The sequence below is a fragment of the Semicossyphus pulcher genome, unplaced genomic scaffold, assembly GCF_022749685.1.
Source record: "Semicossyphus pulcher isolate SPU_LCO1_2020_fin unplaced genomic scaffold, fSemPul1.0.p SCAF_22, whole genome shotgun sequence".
Lineage (NCBI taxonomy): Eukaryota > Metazoa > Chordata > Actinopteri > Labriformes > Labridae > Semicossyphus > Semicossyphus pulcher.
In genome coordinates, this window is record NW_027211696.1 from 4,580,163 (window position 1) to 4,603,062 (window position 22,900).

At 40.4% G+C, this 22,900-nt stretch overlaps 3 protein-coding genes across 3 annotated transcripts; 2 read left to right on the forward strand and 1 right to left on the reverse strand.

The window, feature by feature from the left end:
- Window positions 1-1,041: 1,041 nt before the first annotated feature.
- Window positions 1,042-4,217, forward strand: gpn3 (GPN-loop GTPase 3). The gene is made up of 8 exons (XM_069673584.1): window positions 1,042-1,188; window positions 1,351-1,459; window positions 1,969-2,136; window positions 2,414-2,538; window positions 2,671-2,786; window positions 2,985-3,081; window positions 3,170-3,298; window positions 3,402-4,217. The coding sequence occupies exons 1-8, from the start codon at window positions 1,141-1,143 to the stop codon at window positions 3,465-3,467; spliced, it is 858 nt and encodes a 285-aa protein (XP_069529685.1). The 5' UTR covers window positions 1,042-1,140; the 3' UTR covers window positions 3,468-4,217.
- A 131-nt stretch (window positions 4,218-4,348) lies between these two features.
- arpc3 (actin related protein 2/3 complex, subunit 3) lies at window positions 4,349-9,546 on the forward strand. The gene is made up of 7 exons (XM_069673354.1): window positions 4,349-4,439; window positions 4,825-4,924; window positions 6,369-6,445; window positions 6,847-6,915; window positions 7,151-7,277; window positions 8,818-8,912; window positions 9,275-9,546. The coding sequence occupies exons 1-7, from the start codon at window positions 4,434-4,436 to the stop codon at window positions 9,335-9,337; spliced, it is 537 nt and encodes a 178-aa protein (XP_069529455.1). The 5' UTR covers window positions 4,349-4,433; the 3' UTR covers window positions 9,338-9,546.
- Window positions 9,547-10,987: 1,441 nt separating this feature from the next.
- ube2g1b (ubiquitin-conjugating enzyme E2G 1b (UBC7 homolog, yeast)) lies at window positions 10,988-14,882 on the reverse strand. Its single transcript, XM_069673349.1, has 6 exons — window positions 14,713-14,882; window positions 14,130-14,232; window positions 13,920-14,017; window positions 13,523-13,701; window positions 12,453-12,553; window positions 10,988-11,767 (listed from the first exon to the last, which is right to left on the reverse strand). Exons 1-5 carry the CDS (start codon window positions 14,753-14,755, stop codon window positions 12,467-12,469), a joined length of 510 nt encoding a protein of 169 aa, XP_069529450.1. The 5' UTR covers window positions 14,756-14,882; the 3' UTR covers window positions 10,988-11,767; window positions 12,453-12,466.
- Between the last annotated feature and the right edge of the window lie 8,018 nt (window positions 14,883-22,900).

Below are 22,900 nucleotides of genomic sequence, written 5' to 3' on the forward strand. Positions count from 1 at the left end.
CCAGATGATTTGGTGAGGGAAAAGCTACATGTGAATTAGGCTGATCACTTATGAAATTTCACAGATGGCTCTGTGGATCCCAAGAGCAAAAGGGCAGGATTTGTAATACACATTCCCAACCTGCAGATCACTCTCAGGCTCAGGATCACTCAGGCAGCCTTAGCTTGCTGTGATATGGGCACTGGAATGGGTAGAGGAAGTGACACTGCAGCAGGTTGTCATTTGTTCTGACTCAGCTGCGGCACTGATGGCTCTGCAGGGGGGAAGGTCAAGGGTCAGGCCCGACCTCATCTCAGAACTATTAATGACATTATATAAAGTGGGTTTGGCTGGAAGTAGGGTGGGATTTTTTATGAGTCCCAGCGCATGAGGGTGTAATAGGAAATGAGGCTGTAGATAAAGCAGCCAAGGAGGCATTGAAACGGGAGGAGGTAGACGTGTGTGGCCTTGGGAGGGTCTGAGTGTCGCATTATTATAAAGGAGGAGATGACAAGGAGGTGGCAGAGCGACTGGGAGACAGAGATTAGAGAAAGAAACTATTATAAAATACAAGGGAGAGTTAGAGGAGGGGACAGATAGGAGAGAAAAAGTTATTATGGGGAGATTAAGGCTTGGACACTGTGGACTGGCATGGGGACTGGATCGTATTGGAAAACATTAAGTTGGACTATGTGAAACCTGTGGAAAGGGAGAGGCAGTACAACATATTCATTTTGAGTGCTTGAAATACTTCACAAGAGGAGAGAAATATTCTATTGTTAGAAGTGATGGATGCAGGCTCGTCTACTGTGTCGATGAAAACCCCACTCGGGCCTGTGGAACACCAGTATGAAGTGGTGTAAGCAGTGACTAAATTCATGTGAGGCCAGAACAAGAACACGGTGCAGTACAAGGACTAAACAGTGAGAGGCAGCAATGCGCCAACGGGCGTCAAGCCTGCCGGAAAACAAAAGAAGAAGAAGAACACACAGCTCAGTACTACTACTGAGTCAGTAGGTGGCAGTAATGAGTCTTACAACGGGTGTGAGTGCTCATAAACACGAGAAGGAGCTCTGAGCATTAGTAAATAAAATAAAGCTAGCTATCTTAGCCAGCCTTGAGCTGTCAAATCGTCCTCACAACACCTGTAATTGAGGCAAAATGCCTCGCTTTGCACAGCTAGTTATGGGTCCGGCGGGTAGCGGTAAGGTAAGTTATCACTTTTTTAGTTACACGTGTTGAAATGCCTTGTTATGCTTCTCGGCTAAAGTGCTATGCTAATGCATGAGGTTGTGTTGTTTTCCACATTGCTCAAGTTCACGCTATAGCTGCTTTTACTTGTTCATTTTTGGAGTTTAATTTCCATTACAGAGTACCTACTGCTCCACCATGGTCCAGCATTCAGAGGCCCTAAACCGCTCAGTTCAGGTGGTCAACCTAGACCCAGCAGCTGAGCACTTTGACTACCCTGTTATGGCAGGTGAATAAGCATGGTTGTTGTTTAATACAAAAATATGACTATTAAGAATACATATACCAGGACAAAAGTGTTATCTAATAATGACACTAGTGATTGAGTATAGAAGAAGAGGTAAACAACTGGTTATTACACGATTATGTTGGGTTTATAAAGTATTTTAGGTTTTTAACCAGGGAGTTTAATTAGGTCCATAACAGGCTAAACTAGGACATTTTTTTGTGACCTCACATATGTTCACAATAATCCCAAGAATGCAAACACAATACACCACGAAAAATATTAGAATTGGGATATTACAATTGAGACTGAATGGGGAGCTTATAAATGTAATTTACCATAGTGTGTTAATAAAGCAATCCCTTCTGCATGTTTTTAAGGCTGGATACGAGAGAGATAAAATGTTAGTAACATAGTAGTGTTCTGCTAATATTTGTAACTTGCTTTAGGTTTCATAAACTTACAGTAGTGTTTTTTAAATAGAAGAGAACCTTATTATTTTGTGTCCTCAGACATCCGGGAGCTGATCCAGGTGGATGATGTGATGGAGGATCAGTCACTCAGATTTGGCCCTAACGGAGGTTTGGTCTTCTGCATGGAGTACTTTGCTAACAACTTTGACTGGCTGGAGGAAAGCCTGGGTCATGTGGAGGATGACTACATACTGTTTGACTGCCCAGGTAAACATCTTTCCAAAGACAAGTTGAAGCCCTTGTAAGATAAATACATAATAAAACATTGTTATTATTATAGGAAAAACAAGTCATAAACACTCTACTGCCACTTTTATTTATGAGAGAAGACGAGACAGATTTGCCTGGGTTTCATTTACAGCGTTAAGATTATGCATCTGTGTCTGTTGCATTTACATCAGCACTGTAGAACAGCCATGTCCCAGTTGTGAAGTCTTGCTTTTAAAGCTTTCAAACAATTTTGACACGTGGCTTATTTTTGCAGGTCAGATTGAACTTTACACACACCTCCCTGTGATGAGGCAACTGGTGGAGCAGCTCCAGCAGTGGGAGTTTAGGGTGTGCGGGGTCTTTCTGGTGGACTCCCAGTTCATGGTGGAGTCTTTTAAGGTAACAGATAATCTTCGGGGGAAAAAATTGTTTGTTTATTTGACTGTTTTTTGTGTCTGAACTCAACTAATTTTTCCACCAAAGTGCACTCAATGAAGTTAGTCCCACATCTTCTCTTTTCTGTAACTGTAGTTCATCTCAGGAGTCATGGCTGCCCTGAGTGCCATGGTGTCATTAGAGATTCCTCAAGTAAACATCATGACAAAAATGGACCTGCTTAGTCCCAAAGCCAAGAAGGAAATCGAAAAGTAAGTTCTGTATATGTACAGTACTGTTCACATGAAACCTGTTGCAATAATCTGTTTTTTTATTTTATTTTCTAATTCTAGCATTTGAAGCCTGAACCTAAGTTATTGTTTTTCAAAATATAAAACAAGTTAAAGAGTAAATCAGCTATATTTAGCATTCCCGCAAATTCATAATGTTTTGTAATTCTCTTTCGCCAGATACCTGGACCCAGACATGTACTCAATGATGGAAGATAACGCGGATACCATCAAAAGCACAAAGTTCAAGAAGCTGACTAAAGCCATCTGTGAACTTGTAAGTAAATCCTATAAAGTCACACCGCAGTTTTAAGTTTGGATCAAATGCAGGATGTTGTTAATGAGCCTTCTTTCTGACTATCCAGATTGATGACTACAGCATGGTGAGATTTCTGCCCTTTGACCGCACAGATGAGGAAGGAGTTAACATAGTACTGCAACACATTGACTTCTCGATACAGTATGGAGAGGATCTGGAGTTCAAGGAGCCTAAGGTAACTAAAATAAAACAAAACAAAATTTTATAATAACAATGCATTTGGCCATTATTATAGTATGGTACTTAATTTGTTATTTCCATCGTTTATTTTTCCACAGGAGGTTGATGAAGAGCCTGCTAACCAGAATTATGATGAGGCTTTTCAAGATTTTGGGGACAGCTGAGGAATTATGACTCCAGGAATTCTGCAGAGACTTGTCATAATAATAAAAATACAACAACAAAGAACCGGAGTAGACCTTATCAAGACAAGTGACTACAATGTAATGAGGAAGGGGCACGTCTCAGACACAGACTGACTCTGAAGATCATGAATATCCTGGGTGTCATCTGTGTTCAGAAGCTTTTATTTATGTTGCTGTTTTGTTGACTTAAGAAATTAGATTTCAACTAGGGATGCACAATATTGGATTTTTTGCCGATATTCGATATGCTGATATTTTCCAACCCTTTTTGCCGATTGCCGATTTCGATACCGATATATTAGGCACATGTATTTTTCCCACCTTATTGCAGAGAACATCAAGTCTCCTCTGTAGTCGAATTGATCATGTTGATCACTACTATGCCTACTCTTATTGTAGTGGCCCTCTGGCAGATGCAGAAAGAACATAATACAGTGCTTTTTAAAATGTACAAATTGACTGGGCAATATAAGACAACTGCTTAAACTTAGGTTATGAACAAAATGTCATATTTATTTTTATGTAACATTTTCTTTTCTTTTTTTAGGGAATCATCGAGCACTTAGGCATTTATAAAGAGTTGTTTTATCGGCAGAAAATATCGGCAGAAAGCCATAACCTGCAGATACCGATAATGTGCCGATCATATCATGCATCCCTAATTTCAACCCATTTATGTTTCATTAGAACATTGTTAAAGTTTAAAGAGTTATTGTTAAATAGATTCACGAATGCTATATTTTTAAATAAAATATTATCCAAAATAAAACTTTACTACCTGTGTGAAGAAAACTGATGTGTTAGCGCCCCTATGTGGCAGCTACGCTACATGACATGTAGCCACTTCCTGTTTTGCTGAAGGGTGGGACAGGCGGAAGCAGCAGGGCTCTACGGTGTTAATATTTTTCTCCGGCTGAGCAGTTGGACTGATTTTTATCACTCAACATGCCGGTGAGTAAATGCTTCATGAATATTAACCGACATAAGCGTATATTAGAGCCGTTTAGAGCTAAATACCAGCATAGGAAATGTTCCGGGTGACACAAGGCCCTTCGAGTTAACGTTAGCTTTGACGATGAATCTCGTTAGCATTGTTTGCTAGCTTTAGTAGCATTTACTCGCAATTCAGCGATGCTGGACATGTCAGAAATAAAACATTCGGTGTTGTAACTGTTCTGCTAATTTTCCAAATTTAGTATGCATGTAAAAGTCATGGTATAGTCTAGATACCATAGGCTTTGCGGTAGCAGAGCTGTCATTGATGCTAACAGAACTCTGCAGTCAACTCAGCGCATTAAATATATGTGACAGCAACTTCTCTTTCTTTCTTTCTAAGGCCTATCACTCAAGCCTGATGGTCCCTGAAACCAGACTGGTGGGGAATATGGCTTTGCTTCCCCTCAAAACCCAGTTCAAGGGGCCAGCCAGAGGAGACGGTAAGGCTGTAAGGTGGTTTTAGTGAGAACAAAGTGGAGCCAAACCCTCTTGACCACAAAAATATATATGTTGTGTTTAGTTTAAAATCGTCTATTCCCTTGCTCGAGGCAGTTTATGCAGAATCCATACCGTGTCATGACACGTCGCTCAGTTCCTGATGCATGTAGTAGCATCATTTCCATATATGGCCTTGAGAGTGCACACTTCAACTTCTTCATTGATGTCCCCTGAGACAAAGTTTACCGTCTTTCAGTGTCTCTCTTTGATTAAGTTGAGCTTTGTAAATATTATAAAGCTGTGATAAGTCACAGAACAGGAAATGCATTCAAATGGGATGAATAGTGGTATTATGATCTGTTACATTTTTACAATGCAAAAAGTAGTGCCACAATTTGCCACTTTTACACTATTAAATAATGTATGTCCACTTGGAGTGCTTTATTAGCAGACTGTATCACATCCAAAAATATGGTTTTGCCAAATAGGAAAAAAAGAGGTGATTACCAAAAAAGGAAGTGACTGCATTGATGAGAGTTAGGGATGCACAATATTAACGGCATGTTATTGGTATCTGCAGATAATGGCTTGAAAATGACTTTTCTGCTGATAATACAACGCTTTAATTATGCCTAAGTGCTCGATGATTCCCTAAAAAAGCTTGACGTCATGCTACGACATTAACTCGGCGTGAGTGTGTGCGTGCACTGCCTGCAAGACGGGTGCAAGATGTCTGCAGGATGGCAGTTTTTCAAAGTTTCCAAAACGGACAGAAAGTTTGCTATTTGCAATGGTTGCTCAGCATCGGCCATGTGAGGGAGGCCAAATCTCATCATCCAAGCCTGTCTAAGTTGTATGAATATTACAGCTTTATTTGAAAGGAAATGTTACATACAAATAAATATGGCATTTTGTACATAACCTAAGTTAAAGTACTTGTCTTATATTGCCCAGTAAATGTCAACATTTTAAAAAGCACTGTATTATGTTGTTTCTGCATCTGCCAGTGGGCCATGACAATAAGAGTAGGCATGATATTAATTCCACTACAGGGGAGACTTGTTGTTCTCTGCAATTAGGTGGAAAAAAACGTGCCTAATATATTGGTAAATAAATAATTGGAAAATATTCAACATATCGGATATCGGCAAAAAATCCAATATTGTGCATCCCTAGTAATAAGTCACAGACCTGGAAATGTCATAGTGATATTATGATTTCATACATTTTTAAATTTGCAAAGCGAAGTGCCACAACAGTATTAAAAACTGGAAATTGTTTAAAATTTGACTCAAGCAATGCTGTTTGTGTGAAGCAATAACCAAAACAGGAAGTGACTGCATTGATGAGAATAGTTTATCTTATAAAGGTTATTTTTTAAATTTCATGATTATCTATTGAATTCAGAGCCTTTGTTTACTGATGCATCCGTTTCTGTAATTTCAGGCATAGACTCGGACATCATTGATGAGGCTATCTACTACTTCAAGGCCAATGTTTTCTTTAAGAACTATGAAATCAAGGTAAGAAATACACTGTGCCTTGTATGGACAACTTCATATATCATTCAAAGTGTTTAAAGAAAATAAATATATGTAAGTGCCAAATTCAACAAAAGTAAGGAAACAACAGTTCGGATGCTTGACAGAGGGACGATTCTGACCCTGACTTGTGTGCTTGTTCCTGTGAGTGCTTCCTCTTCTTGAAACAGCTGTGTTTAGTTCCTCCGCATGCCCCAACTTGCTTAGTCCCATTCCCCTCAGCTATGAATAGTTGCTCAGGATTTCAGCCATGCAACCTTTTTGTACTCAGATCTGGCTGGAACTATGTTTTATACAATAACATTTATACCTTCATTTTAACATTATTCTCTCTATAATTTCATGTATTTCATCCAGTAAAGTAATGATGTTGTTTGTTTCAGAATGAGGCGGACAGGACTCTGATCTATGTCACACTGTACATCTCTGAATGCCTAAAGAAGCTACAGAAGGTAAATTGCATGTTTGTTTATGAGTAAACTATGATGGATGTCTGCTCATTAAATTCTCAAGGACACATAAGTACTCACCAGTGATATTTAGGGAGTCATTAAATGTTAAGTAGAGTATGAGTAGTTTTATCCTCACAGATTTAGAAAGGCTAGGCTGTTTTAATGACCATCAAATGGGTGCTACTAAAACATAGGATCTGCCCTGTTGCATTGATGCATCTGTTGCTCTTCACAGTGCAGCTCCAGGAACCAAGGAGAGAAGGAGATGTACACTCTTGGCATCTCTAACTTTCCTATTCCAGGAGAACCCGGCTTCCCTCTCAACGCCATGTATATTAAACCCACGAACAAGCAGGAGGATGGTAAGAGCAAGCACCATAAACTCGGACTGGTACCTGTTGGGATGTCTCAGGGGGTCTACATGAATAAAAAGAACAAAATTTTTGTACTGATGGTTAGATAGTAAATCATTGAGGCCCATAAATGCTGTTTCACCAGTCTGAATTCTGAACTAGAGCCACTTTCCTTGTTCCCGTCTTATATTTCATCCAATTTCTTGGCTGAAGCAACAACCAGCCGAAAATAGCAAGATGACCAGACCCCGTCAGCTATTAGTCCTAAGGGCTGTTTCAGGCTCTCTAAGCCATGTTATTATTCAGTAATAGTATTAAGTAATAAAAATATAATCTGGAAGATTTAATGTAAATAAATGTCTGTTGAGTCACTATCGCCGTATGAGGTATCACAATGGTGATGAGCCTATGGCCCACTGATGAAAGCCTTTGCATTTACAGTATAGTATTATTATGGACTGGGTGTCTGTGGCCACATTCGCGAAAAAAATCGACGCCCAGTTAGCGACGCGTTTTCCATCACCCAGCAGTGGTTGGTCTGCCAGAGAGGGTAGGCGGAGCTAGCCGGCTGCTATTTGGGTCTCTGCAAGTGTTGCGAGTAAACAGTTATCTACTATGGCTGAACAAAGAAAGAAAAGATCGGTGACTACAGATACAACTTCAAAAATAAGTGAAAATCCAAAGAAAAAGAAACAAATTCGACGCTCAGATGAAGGCAAACAGTCTAAAAAGGAAAGCAACCGTCAGCGAGGAAAATCAAGAGTTACAACTGTAACAAAGGGAGCCAACTGTCTACGTCTGGTTGTCTGGAACGTATGCCCCTGCATTTGCCTTTTATCGCCATTAGGTGCCGCCTAATAGAATGAAACGAGAACTTCAAGATTATCAATTTTTTTGTGATGATTAGGTGGCTTCAGTGTTAATTTTAAAACAATATGTAAAAAAATATATTTATGGCCTTGTTAGCTAAAGCGAATCATATCAGGAAAGTAACAGTTCCCTTTCTAGTGTTGGGAATTACGGCTCTTTGAAGGGAGCCGGATCTTATGGCTCCTTTCCGAGAGCCGTTCAAAACGGCTCATTGTTCGCATCTCAACACCTCAACACTAGAGGTAGAGTGGTCAGACTCGCGAACATGCCTGCACTATATTCTCCCTTATCAACACACGCAAATTTAAAAATTCTGCACTTTCAAAATATAAAAACAATGTAGGAACAATGATTCAATATCATTGATATGCCAATAATTTATGATACAACTGTATGACTACAGAGATGTCAACTACAAAACCACAAACCTGGTGGAGGGTTATAATGCTGCTCACCGTCGGCACTATGTTGTGACATGATTCCGCTGCACATGACCTAGTGTTGCAGAGTCGCAGTTGAAAAAAGCTGCCTGTGGTAATTCAGCATAAAGGAGAGTGGATCTAGGGCAGGCAGTGAAATTTGGGCACAACTGTGAAAAGAACGGCTCTCACCTACGACTCGGTGAGGTTGATGTTGTCAGTGGTGTTGGTTTTAATACTGGCTTTGCAACCTTTTCCAGACACTATGAGGGCGTACCTGCAGCAGATCCGCCAGGAGACCGGCTTGAGGCTATGCGACCGTGTGTTTGACCCCCAGACAGACAAACCCAGCAAGGTAAGTCCAAAACCTCCCAAATAAGAAGTTTAATACACAAAAAAATTAAATCATCAGCACTAACTTTTATTTACAGTTAACTGCACCCAGGGCAGTTTCATTTGTAAGGTCAAACAAGGCTTTTTAATTAAGAAGACAACATAATAGAAAATAATAAACCCAGCACATCTCCTGTATGAGTATATTGTATATCAACAAATTAAGTACAGGTTTCATATTTGAAATGTATTTTTACAAAAAAACAGTATGTATCTTTTAATGTTATGACCGAAGGATTGTGTAGTTCCCCTTTTTTATTCCGGTCAGGTAGTTTAGTGCAGAAGCGTCAGGCACTTTTCTTAACAGATGTTTGTTTCTTTCAGTGGTGGGTGTGCTTCGTCAAGAGGCAGTTCATGAACAAAAGTCTGTCGGCTCCTGGACAGTAAACGACTCAGGACCCAAAGTTTCTATTCTACACCTGCAACATGGACGGATGGATGAGTTTTTCTTGGGTGGGACGGGAGGGGTTTGCTTTTGTGTTGCGAAGATGATTTTATACTCTTTCAGTTTAAAAGTTATGTATTCTCTTGTCTGGATGTTGACAATATTGAGCTGGTGCTTAATTCAATAAAGCAATCATGGAGACTGGAAAAAAGTGGTACTTTGTTTTGTTGTCAGTACAATTTAACACTGAAAAGGTGGCACATTTTCATTGGATCTTGTTCAACACTAGCTCTGAACATACTTAAGTTAGATTTCAGTGAGCTGAAGACACAAATGTTAATTTAAGATGAAGACCACGGGCCTAAACTAGGAAGCGAGTTCAACAGACCCAGGGTCTCTTTTCCTGATCTCTTTTCGACACAGGCAAGTCTGCAGTCAGCTGATCGGCATATTTTACAAACTCAGAGCAAACTGTGATTTTAGAAAGATATGATTTAGAAGATAAGAAATTACACATAATACAGACTAAAATCCTCTCAGTGAATCAACTGAATGCAGGAAGGACAAATAGCAAAAAAAAAGCAGACTGTGTAAATTTGCAAATATAGTAATATCACTGCTCCATTATTAGAGCACCATATATTTATTTGTGTTATAACACTTGTGTGACATTAGATTAATATGTTGCAGAGATGTGTTTCTGATGCGTTAATGACAGATTTAGACTTTTTCTCTCATCCAGCCGTATCAAACTATGGAGCAAATAAAAATAAAACCGCAATTTAAAGCAGAACGAATGCTTACTTTTATATCTTAGGAGTGCAAAAGTACTTCAGGCTTCATTGTTTTCATCAATCTCTGTTGTAGATGTACATCAGGAAAGCTTGATGAATATCTTTCATGAATGTATTTCATAAAACCAGATCGTAAAGAGGAAGTGTTTTATCTCTCTCTCCCTCCTCCCTTTCACGATCTGCTCACAGAGCTCCTGAATCAAGAGACCTGATTGGTCAGTGGGTGATGATAAGTTCAGGTTGATCTCTTATCTCAAACATAACCTGTTCCGGAGCAGGTTTGGTGTTAAGCATAAGTTACCATGGCGATCTACCCCGATAAGAAGTGAACCACCTTTGCAGTACTGAAAACCCGGAGTTAACCCTGAAGTTACCTAGATAACTGCAAATCCTGCTTCGTAGCACAGGGAAACATTTCAACAGTTAACAATGTCCACTGAGGTTTATTACTTTCTTTCACAATGTAACATTAACTTTGTGTCCTTGGTAAGCATAAAAACTGTTTAATTTTTAGCTTAACTCGCTTGATCAGCAGATCATATTTTGGTTGGTTTAAGCTTTTATCACAGAAGACACCTTGATTTGTCACAGAAGGTAAGCGGGTGTTGCTAATTACATTACAATGGCACCTTCTTTGTCCCAGTGAGACAGAAGCTAATCGCTAAAGCTAAATTCAGCCATATTTTAGTTTCTCAAATACCAAGTGCCTTTCCTACTGAAGCATTTCAAAAGCGCTGTACAGTAGCAACACACGCCTCTCCTATAGGCAACGTGATTCCAAAATAACAAGAACAAATAGTTTATATTTACAGAGGTTATAAAAAAAAAAGGGAACCTGTTGAGTAAAAATAGATTTATTGGTTTATTCTCTTTGGTTTGTCCACAACAGTTTTTCTGAGTCTAAAATAAGCCGTCAGATGCAGTCCTTATCGTAGGTATGTTTCCTTTGCTGGCAGTCAGAGTTAAGGCAGTGCTGGGTGATGAGTTTCCCACTCAGGGACAGGAGGAACACCTTCTCTGCTGAACACTTAAAGAGTGTGCAGGGAAAGCAAAGCCAGTGTCTGTTTTATTTCCATCTCTTTGGTGGCTGCAAATACTCCAAAATTGCATAATTGATGAGATAACTGTAAGGATGGTTGGCTCAGTGTGGCAGGTTGAAAAGAAAAAAGGAAAACCTCCAGAACAGAGGGACAATTTGCATCTTTAAAATAGTCACAATCTAAATAAATAAATATAACGTGAACTTACTTTAGAAAATGGGGCATTTATCAAAAGGGGATAACTGCTCCGAAAAACCTGTTGAGTATGTACATGACAGTGAAACAGTTAAGTTGTATTATTTCTCTTCCTCTATGTGAAACGCTGATGCTTGACTGGAAACAGAATCCTGTGTACTGATGGCGGAAAACTGAAAAGTAAAACTGTACTTGAGGCAGGATGAATGCCACTGCCTCTCTGAAATACGAATGATTTTTGAAGAACCCTTCTCAAACTGCAAGAGAACATAAGCAAAGAAATATGGGTGTATGGGAGTCTTTTTTCGTCTTTACATGGCTAGCTGTTTGTTTAAGTTGTGCCATGATCATCTCGCAAAACGTTGGTGTGTCCAGTTGTCAAATCCCCTGTGCAGTTTCCAGCCTGAAACAAAAAGAGCATCGCAGCTTGGTTACCATCAGTGTTTAACATGTAAAACTACAGCATTATACTTATATGGTATTATGAGACAAAAACAACATGAGCAGCAACAGAACATTCAAATATCATTAGAGTACAGCTCAAAAAACATGTTCAAGTGTGCAGTTAATCTAAATTATATTGCTGTACTGTGATGACACCATCTACTGTTTTAAATCAGCTCTGAACCTTACCAGCTGATGGGGACGTAGAGTCGACCGTTTGAGATACAGCTACGTCATGAAATTTATTTTAAAAAAGGAATGTTAACGCCTGTCAATCAGAGGTGGGCGTATGCTCATTTGCATTGCTTCGGCTCTGAAAGCTCCGGCTTCAGGCATTAGTGGGGCTGGAGCCAACAGCTCTAACTGATGGGGCTCGTGGCCACCACGGTCCTCCGGCACTCTTCAGGGGACTCTGGAGGGGAGAAGTACTCCACCTCAAAAGAGCCCGTCTGTGGCATATGTGTCATGTTAATCTGTGTTGCTCTCCATTTTTCTGGCAGGGGAGGGGACGTCACCACCCTCTCAGCCCCTTGCCCACTTTGAGCATTTTTCAAAATTGTGCAGTGGGTGGGGTTACACTAAAATATACTTCACTATGTACTACCATTGTACTGTGATGAATCTTGGCCGATGGTTTTACTTACGGTCTTGTGAGGCCTCAGTCAAATGCCATCTCTTGACTCCTCCGTACACAGCGTGCCACCTTTTTCTTGAAAACTCCCTTAGGATCGTCCCGCCACTCTTTCTGCAGGATATTGCAGAGATAAAAAAAATATCAAAGATTTCATCAGTGCAAACCATTCTTCCTCCCTAACTTTGTTTCAAACTAAGATTGTACACAAAAACTTGTTAACAAAGTTGACTGATGGATTTTTGCTTTAATTCAAACTTAAGTTTAAACAGTTGCCCTTTTCTGTCTCCAGGTAGCACCTCTGAATAAAAAGATAGACTCTTTAAACCCAACCAATACCCCTTTCCCTAAAAGATTAGCACGACGCAGGTTTTTCAGACCTGGCTGACCCGCTAATAAATGCCAATTTTCTCTTTTCCCATTACCAGTGGAGTATACTCCTTTCAGTCTCTTTTCTGCTACGTCACCGTCTGACATCACGAATGTTCCGGAAACAGGGTCAGTAAATAATAGTGCGCACAAAGAACTTACATTATACTCTTTGGTAAGCAGCATGGAAGCCAGTGAAGATATTACAGTGGTTAGGTCTTTTTTGTAAAGATAGCTTAGCGTGTCGACCCGGGTTTTGTGTTCCCATTGTTGCCGACCGGAGCAGAGGCCATAATTACCCGGGTCTACTGCAGAGTCATTTGACCCAAGTCTGAATGCCGATTGTAACCTTTCCCACTAAGCAAAAAAGCCAGGTGGGAAAGGGGCTCAGGCTAAACTAGGTTGTGTTTGCCTCCACAGGAACTTGTTTGGATGTTGGAAGGAAAGCAAGACCAAACTGAGGTGACTTTAAACACATTTCACCTTTTTTGTACCTTTTTTAAGCTCCCCATATAAACATCCGTACACAGATATTAGACATAAAATGTTTCTTATAGTTCCCTGTGGCTTATTGTAATAGATTGAGTGTTAATCTAAATAATCAAGTTCAAATTCAGTCTAGAAACATATCCAGTATATCATTGGTGGCGTGAAAAGAATCTGCAAACTACCCCCAGCTTCAGAGCATTGTCATATGAGGCCGTGGGCACTTACAGCTGCATCCACATTTGCAGGAGAGTCTCCATTGGGGTCTGCCAACATGGAGATGACACTGATCATGATGGTCTCCACTGTGTGAATTGGCAGCCAGCGCTCCTCAGGCTTCTCATAGCCGTACTTGTCCTCCCCCGGTTCATGAAGGATGGAGATGCAGACGTCGCCATTTTTTGCCACTGGCAGAAGACAAGAACACACGCGGATAACTGATACGTTTGTACTAAACCAGAAGATCAGGTACTATACTGCAGCGCTGTGCTTGTTTAAATATTGGAAATAGTCAAACATAAGACACTTAATTGGTAATCTTGGCAGATCTGTTAAGACCATTTTAGTACTCAACAGCATTAGCCTACTTGTAGCAAACAAATAGCACTGAGAAGTAAGTTCTTACCATTTGGATGCCAGATTTCTGTGACGAACTTCATCTTAGGTGGCCTCAGAGGGTAGTCACGTGGGAAGGTTAAAGTGGCTTTGAAGAAACCTCCTTCACTACAAGTGATAAAGAAGATTGTTCAGATGAACAGTAGGGGTTATGAGTGAATATAGAGCTCAGTCTGAGCTGTAAGTGAATGTGAGTTCACACTTAATTCGTTTCACTTACAATAATGTGTCCTGGGGTCCGATGACGACCACTTCCCACTGATAGATGTCATCATCATCTACAAGTCCCGCAGAAAAGCCTTCCACTGGGTTCTTGTTGAGCTCTGAAATTATTAAGTTATTATTCAGATGTAGCTGAAAAACGAATTCATCTTACTGTCAAACATACAGCCCATCAACACGAGGAGTAGGTTCATAAAAACCTAGTAATGTATTTACAGCACAATTAGGTGACCCTAATTTCAGGTAGACCGATTTAAAGATTGACAAAGATAATCTTTAGCCTTTATGTGGAAATGTAAGCATGTTTCAAAATCACGACACACAGACCAATGTATGTGGGCTGACTTGGAAATGCCTTCTTAGTTATTGAGCAACAGCAGCCAGTCTTAGTCATATCCTCAAGCACAGCTGTCTGGTACTTTAATTGCACGTGCACTTCAACTTTATTGTCACGCGCTATACCTGTATGTTTAACGTAACATAACCAAACAACACAACAGCAGAAAAAAACGCAGCTGCTCTCATGTGTTAACTTCATATACAGTAAAATAGCCTCTAGTAGCAACAGTTAGCCAACTCACCTGCTAGTTGTTTACGTAGTAACAACGAGGACTGATCCGTCATTTTAAAGCTATATATCTTTTAAACGGTCTTATTTGTATTGTCTAAGGTAAACTATGTGTCAAACTGTCGACACGTTTAAATTAAACATTGGGCAAACAAGGTAAAGCGTACGGTCCACGTTTTCTCCTCCGTCTGTCTGTCTGACAACACCAAAAACATGAGTCAAATATAATATGGAGACTTTTGCCCTCAGTTACACCTTTCAGGCATAGAATGCTTTCAGGCTATACATTTTCTCATTGATGTCCACCAATTAAATCAAAGTTAAGGTTATACCTAAAGGTATTGCGGGAATATAGGGTTTGTACGTATGGCTAACAGTCATGAATGTATTGCTCGCATAGCCATGAAAGTACTACCTGCGAGGCTTTACTTAGGGCAAAACATACACGGTGGATAAACGTTCTTCTTCGTGTGGCTTATAGCAGGCTTTACCCCAAATGGTGGATTACTGCCTCCAACTGTTTGAATTTAATAATACACGTTCATAATTTCCATTCAAGGCCCCAGCTCGTCTCAACATGTACTTTTGTGTACTTTGGGTCTGAGGGAAATCATACAGTTACAGCCTACCATGATGCTTTTTTTATTAATAATAATAATGATAATAACAATAATAATAATAATAATAATACATTTTATTTGTATAGCGCTTTAAAAGGTACTCAAAGGCACTTTACATGAAAAAAACAACAATAACAAAGACATTAGGAGCATATACAGTGAGAAAACAATCAAAGTATAAGACTTACAGTTAAATATGTATATAAAGGAAAGAAGAAGATAGAATGACATAGATGACAGAGATCACAGATTAAAAGCAGATTTAAATAGGTGGGTCTTGAATGCAGTTTTGAAAGAGGGGAGTGAAGGAGAGTTTCTGAGGTGTTGGGGGAGAGAGTTCCAGAGGGAGGGGGCCACAATGGGGAAGGCTCTGTCCCCCCAAGTCCGGTGTTTGGATCGGGTGGGAGGGGTGAGGAGGTTGGCGTCGGCAGATCTGAGGTTGCGTGTGGGAGTGTATTGGGGAAGGAAGTCAGTGAGGTAGGAGGAGGCAAGATTGTGGAGGGCCGATGAGAAGGATTTTGAATTGGATTCTATATTGAGCTAGTGGAGGCTTTGAAGGACAGGGGTGATGTGGTCTCTGGTGCGAGAGTGGGTGAGCAGACAGGCGGCAGAGTTCTGGATTTATTGTAGTTTGTTGAGGATTTTGGAGGATGTGCCATAAAGGATGCTATTGCAGTAGTCCAGTCGTGAGGTGAATGAGTGTTTCAGTAGAGATGGAATCAGAATGTGACTCCATCTCTACTGAAACAGAAGGGGAAGGGCCCCTTTTTGTTTCCACATGCCAATGCAAACTGTTGACAATGCAAAATGGCTCCATGAAGAGATAGTTTCCCCCAGTTTGGTGTTGGAGGACTTCACTTCACTAACTTTACTTGTTACTTGTTAAGTTGTGCAGGAATTTCCACTCCATAATTTAAATAACAGTTGATTATTTTAAAGGATAATTCCAACATTTTAATACTCTATATATCAAATGTTGACTCCTTTGATGGCCACTTGATGAAAAAGTTAAAATACCATTCATTATTTCCCTAACATAGTTACATTTCTGGCTCTAACTGCATGTACATCATTGTATGGGGATGTTGAATTTACACTAACATCATAAATTAAATATGAGCTGCCTGCCATGGAGCTGCCTGCACACAGCTCTGAAATCAACTCAACTAAATATCTTTGGCATTAAAGTTGTGCTGTGACTGAAGCGGAGGCCTTTTTACACAGCATCAGTGCATGGACTCTCTAATACTCTTCTGGCTACAGGGGAGCAAATCCCTGCAGCGGGGCTCTTCAGAACAGCCTTGTCAGACCAGCCTATATTCCCTAACTCCCAAGATTAGATTAATATTTTTTTCTTAATCCTCTTTATCATCTCACCTACATAACACATCTCCTGCTGAAATAAATACATACAAAACTTTCCATCTCCCACTTCCTTTCTTCTCTTTCTTGCTTTTCCCCATATACCTCTGTCATATCCCTTTAAAGCAGCTTTTAAATCAAGGCTGCTCACTCGTCTTCACTTGCTACAACATACAACATAACTGTCCACACCTACTTGTGCTTGAATCTCCAAAAATGTACTTCCTGCACCCACTCAATACAAGCTCTAAAATGTTTCCAATGATCCTCCCCCTGGCAAGGCTGTCAATGCATCGGCTGAAGAAAAACAACTGCTGGGTAGTCTTGAAAACTGACAAATCATGTGGCAACATCCTTTCCTAAATAATAACATGTACTGTCAATCTAGCTGTGAGAATCTGTAGGTGTAATACCAAGTTCTCTGGCCTTTTTATAACCTCATCATCGTTCTGTTTCCTCTTCCTTCCTTGTTTTTTCCATTACTGAAGGATCTATTTCAAGATCCGGTGACATCCAAGATGAAATACAGAGCGAGCATGCTGCGTGACCTTTTCAACCTTTCCATCTTTGTCAACCCCCTGCTCCTCCACTTCCTCACTTGTTGTGCTCCCTTTACACCATATGAAGGGTGTGAAAAGAAGAACTCACATATTGTTGTAATATACCCTCATATTTGCCTTCTTTCATTTTTGCTTTACATTTAAACACGTAGTGGGGAAATAAAACCCATAAACACTCAATAAAAATTGCTTCTCCATCTTGTAAACTTTCACTACCCTCTTCATGATCTAAGAATCAGTTTTATTGTTTTTTCTTAACTCACGATGTACACGCGCAAATTGACATCTTAATAGGAAACATGATTCTGGGCTGTCGGCACATTCTGGATAACTACCTGTCCTGGAACAGCATGCAGCATCCCCTGCTGGCCATCCAATGTGCCTGTATGGAGATCCTGCTTATCCACCGCCAGGCCCCATTCAGAAATATCAATCTCACTCTCCAGATGATGGCATTCAACAAATGCATGAGTGTAGTGAGAGTGTCTGCAGAGTGGTTGTTTGGAGACGTCGCCAATTACTTAAAAAAAAAGTAAAAATCTGGTTGAGTAACGTAGGTAAACTTTACATTGTCATCCTATCGAGTGTAATTAATACATTCTACTAAATTCTGTACTCCCTTTTACTGTATTAGTGTGAGTGTACACGATGAGAGTAATACATAATTGTATATAGATCTGTATATAATACATATTATAGTACGTTCCCCGGAGATGTTTAGGGGCTGAGGGGAACAACAATTAAATGATAACCGGGAAGAAAAAGAGAGACCGGGGATGGACAAGTTATTTAATAAAAATTAAAAGGCAAATACAAGTTCAACTTGGAACAAACTTCAGAGGTAGAAACCAATCTTCCAATTACTCTTTTAAACAAAGTCAAAATTAATGCAAAACAAGGAACTATGGCGCCGAGAAGCAGATCACCCTCCTTCCACCGAAATAGTAACACAATGCAGGCCGTTCAGCACCCGACAACCGACTGATCCAAATCATTCACTGCAACATGCTGTCTCCTCTCCCCTGCTCATATGCTCCGAGTCCTGATTTATTAAGTTGCAACAGGTGAGCTTAATCACTTTGGCCAGCAAGGAGAGCACCACCTGAAGAGCACAGGAGAGGGAGAAGGGAGAGACATAAAAACACACACGGATCCACAGTTGTATATAATAAACGTACATAATTGTACATAGAGTAATTAATTAATGAGGACATGTTATGGTAGCAAGATGGTAGAGATCTCACCTTAATGAAAAAAGCAATATACATACATAATATTTTGTTTTATTTATTAATAAATCAACTGTTAAACATTGGTCATCTCGAAATTACTCAGTGAGCTTTTCAATTAGCTGCTGCTACTGAAGGAGCCTGCATTTGGGCCTGCTGCATAATTTGCATCATCTCCATCATCTGCTGCTGTGGCTGTTGTGCCCTCCTCGCCTGCCCCTCCATCCCTTGTCTAGCTCTTTCGCTGTCAGCTTTCTATCAATTTGGCTTCTCTTCCTCAAAAATGCAATTGTGTCATTGCCACTTGTACACTTGTTGCACTCCTCTCCATCCTCACTCAGCCTCCGTTTTGTCTGGCCCACCCTCTCCATGGCCCTTTTCCCTGCCTCCTTTGCTTTGGCCCTGTCTTCCTGTTGTTATTACATCCTCTCACTTCTTTGGCTGCCTTCTCCCTTTCTGTTATTTCTTCAATTAATTGGTCTAATTGACACTACTCCTCTCATCTTTACGATTTTTCTTGTATTTTTCTTGAATAAGGGCAAACCTCACCACTACAGACCCTGTGGAACACTTTAAATTGAAGGTCCAGGGAGCTATTCAGGGCGTCTGCAATAGTAGACCAGGCCTTCCCCTTGTCCACACTTCCCTTCTTATACCTGAAAGGCTCCGACACGAGTATCTCTCTTGTGAGAATGATATTGTGCTTTCTGTCAACTCCATGGGGACTATATGGGCAACTAGTTAGCCAAGCTTCACGAATGACCAGCTACATAGTTTTGGATATAAAGTAGGCTGTAGTTAAGATACCTGTCTTGCTAACTTATCCTAATTTTAATCAAAAATGTTGAGAATAACCTAGCATCATCCTGACTGCTGCTGGCAATGGATAACATGTCTATTACAAACAGGAATAAGTGGGTATCTTTAACAAATATACTATAAACTACTACAGGTAGGATTCAATATAAATGAAGTGACAGTGTCAAATACAATAAAAAAAAGAAAAAAAAACATACATTCTGACGTTGTACTGACTACGGCAAGCCAGTCTTTCTCCGTTAGACAGCTGGGGCTACAACCATAGGAAGTGCAGTGGAGCTTATTTTTTTCCGTAGCCGTCCCTTCAACCGTCGCTGCTTAAAGTCCCTAATGTCTGGCACATGTAGCAGCATTAGCGGCGGGAAGTGTCCATCACTCAAATCTCAGTGTTACTTTGAGTACTACAACTGACAGAGGTAGGTGTGTTTGTTTTTTTGTCTTTCATTTCAAGGCCTACCGATTTTAAAATAATAATACCTAGCTTAAGTTACTTTGTTCCGCGCAGTCTAGCCATGGTAAAATGCATAAAATAGCCTGCACAGTCTACTCATTCATACTGAATCAGACTATTATGGTGAAAATTATGTCCACTATTAAACTTTTATATTCATAGCACATTTATTATGGCAGGGATATAATGTAGCCTAATGAGACACTGACAGGATGAACCGGACACCAATGCGAAGGGTCCTGTTCATCCTGTCAGGGTGGTACTCCGCTATTACACAGCTACGTACTTCTGAAATGAATCATTTGCAACAAAACATTGATTTGGAAATTATTTTAGTCATTTAAAAACCATAATATTTCTTCCATTAAAAACTAGTCTGTTAGACTCACAGCCAGACCTGTACTTTAAATACAACATTTTCTAATGAACATACCTACTTTGTTAGAAGGTTGCTCTTTCATCAACGGGGAACAAACAAAATGCCGGAGATAATTATAACACGGAGAAGCTGTGTGTGTGCGTGCATGTGGCCAGAATAAAATGAGTTGGCCTAATGGATTTTAAATAACTTACCCTTTGATGGTTGAACCGCGGATCATCCTTGGGTATCGCTTTAATTGCTGGCCTTTGTTTTCTGCACCTATCTAAGCTCAGGTGTAGGTATTGTGTTGCCCATTATCTCCAACTTTTCATTAAAAGTTAATATAGAAAACAGAGTGGATAATAAATTCGCAACTATGTCCTCCTCACTAGCAGTAACTACTCGCAGCTTCCATCGTGGGAAAAGGCTAGGTAGTTAGCTTGGTGTTTTTTTTAGCTAGCTTGTGTTTTGTGTTCCCTGCAGCAGGCTGAACTTGTTGTAGCAAAGCCCACTCAATTACAGGGAAGATGCGATTGGTAAATTTTTCATTTGAAATTATTCTCTCATTAAATTGCTACCACCAATCACAGAGCTGGAAGCATAGCAGAGAAATTATGTTTGGGTGACATATTAGCTGTGTCCCAATCCAGGGGCTGTTGCCTTCGAAGGACCCAGCCTACTAAGGCTGAGTCCCTCGAAGGCTGGGTAGATTGTTAAAACCATACTGAAATGAGACGGTCTGATCTGCGGAGCATTTCCTGGTTGCATCATCAGCTGTTCCTGCCCTTACCCTTGCGTCACACCCATAGAAAAGATGGACGACATGACAGCTCCCTAAAAGTGAAGCCAAAACACGTTGAGCGCCCCCTGCTGACCGGCTGTAGTATAAGTCATAAAGCCCGCCTCCTCCATGTTAACAGATGGGACATGAGTCAAACTATAAAACATGTCAAATACATTTTTCTCGAACATTATAGTTAGTTCTTATCATGCTGATTTATGTCAAAGTGTTCAATTTTCTGACAAGTTTATTTTTAATTAGTTATTTGATGCTGTGAAAATGATGATTGACAGCTCTGCTGACAAATACGGCTCCTGCAGCCGATCTGTTCCAGGAAAGAAAGAAGGAAAAGCAGAAATGGAGCCCACAACTTTACTTTCATTTTTCATTTTTTATCTGTTACTGGAGGCAATGGAGGTCAGAAAATGATGCATCGCTGTAGATTAAACAACCGTGCAGTTAAGAAACCATTTTACTGCATGACTAGTTATACTTTTCATAGTTACAGTGAATATTACTGAGAATACTTTTGCTTTAGTAGTTTTTAATTGGATGGTTTTCATTTTTATTTGTAGTGGAGTATTTTAACAGTGTGGTATACTCAGTTTGTACTTCTTTCACCACTGAAACATAATCTTAATCTTGCTTTAATTAAAAAGTTATTTCATTTAACAGCTTTAAAGAGGCTGACTAGAGAGCTACATGAAAATATATATATGACACTAAATAAATAGCTCATGTAAAATTAAAAGCGCTTATCCGTTTTTTCCTCTCCTTTCCCTTAACCAACTGAGACCCCTGTACGTCAGGATAAACCCCAGCCTTCCTGTGCTGGAGAGCTTTTTCAGTAGGGAGGACACAAAGCCTGATTTCTTGCTGAGCAGGGAGGCCCTGGGAGTGCTGCTGGACCTTCTGAAGCAGGAAAGGAGGCATGGTTGGGGTGCCGCAATTGAGACCCTGGTTTTTGTCTTCTGGCTGGCAAGTGGGGCATCATACAGGATGGTTTCCGGAGTGTTTAGGATGCCCCGTTCCACTGTCCATCGCATCGTCCACAGGGTTACTAAGGAGGTGTCATCAAGTTCCCGAAGACCCCGGAAGACCTGGAGGCAGTGTCTCATGGGTTTGCAGGGCTGGCAAGACAGAGCTTTCCAGAAAGCAGCTGGTGCAATCAACGGCTGCCATGTCAGCATAAAGCCATCAAGCAGCCCTGATGGTCACTGCGACAGGAACAGGAAACTGTTTCAATTCATCCTCATGCAGGCAGTTTGTGACCATCAGGACCGCTTTATTGACACCTTGACGTGGGCTGGCCGGGGTCAGTCCATGACTCCAGAGTGCTCCGGCAAAGCCCACTGTACCGGAGTCCACTCTACCCTCCTTCAGGACACTTTATTCTTGCTGACGGTGGGTACCCGTACCCTTTACAAGGGGGGGTGATGGAGGGCCTCTGTCCTAACACCACATTCATGAGGACAAACCAGGGCCATGTATCACAGGGAGGAAATAATGTATGCAGATGCCCAATTTAAGGTCAAACAAACAAAAAGAGGTGAGTCAGCTTCCATCCCTGTGACAGTACTACCAACAAACTGCCCCATCTCCTGTTTGTCTCATTATAATGTGCTATGTGTAGGATAAGTGCTATTTTATCTGTTACCTTCCCTCAGAATAAATAAAGTATTTCTGATTCTGAAATACAAGATTGTCAAATGGAGATATTAAAAATAGGCTATTGTCAGGCCACACTGCCCGAATTTTTATTGCCTGTGAATAGGGAATCTTTCTCCCCCCTCAGCTGGATAAATGTAGCAGTCTGCTCCTTGGTCCCTAACACAACATTAAAAGTTAGAGTTAGAAGTTTTGCTTTATGACACCAAACAAACACAGTAAACAAAGTCTCAAAATAATTAAGTTCAGGTTAGCTGTAAAAATCCCACATTTGTATTGGACTTTTGAAAGTGTTTCGACTTTGTTGTCGTAATATTACAACTTTGTTAGCGTTCCTAACAACTGGGAGC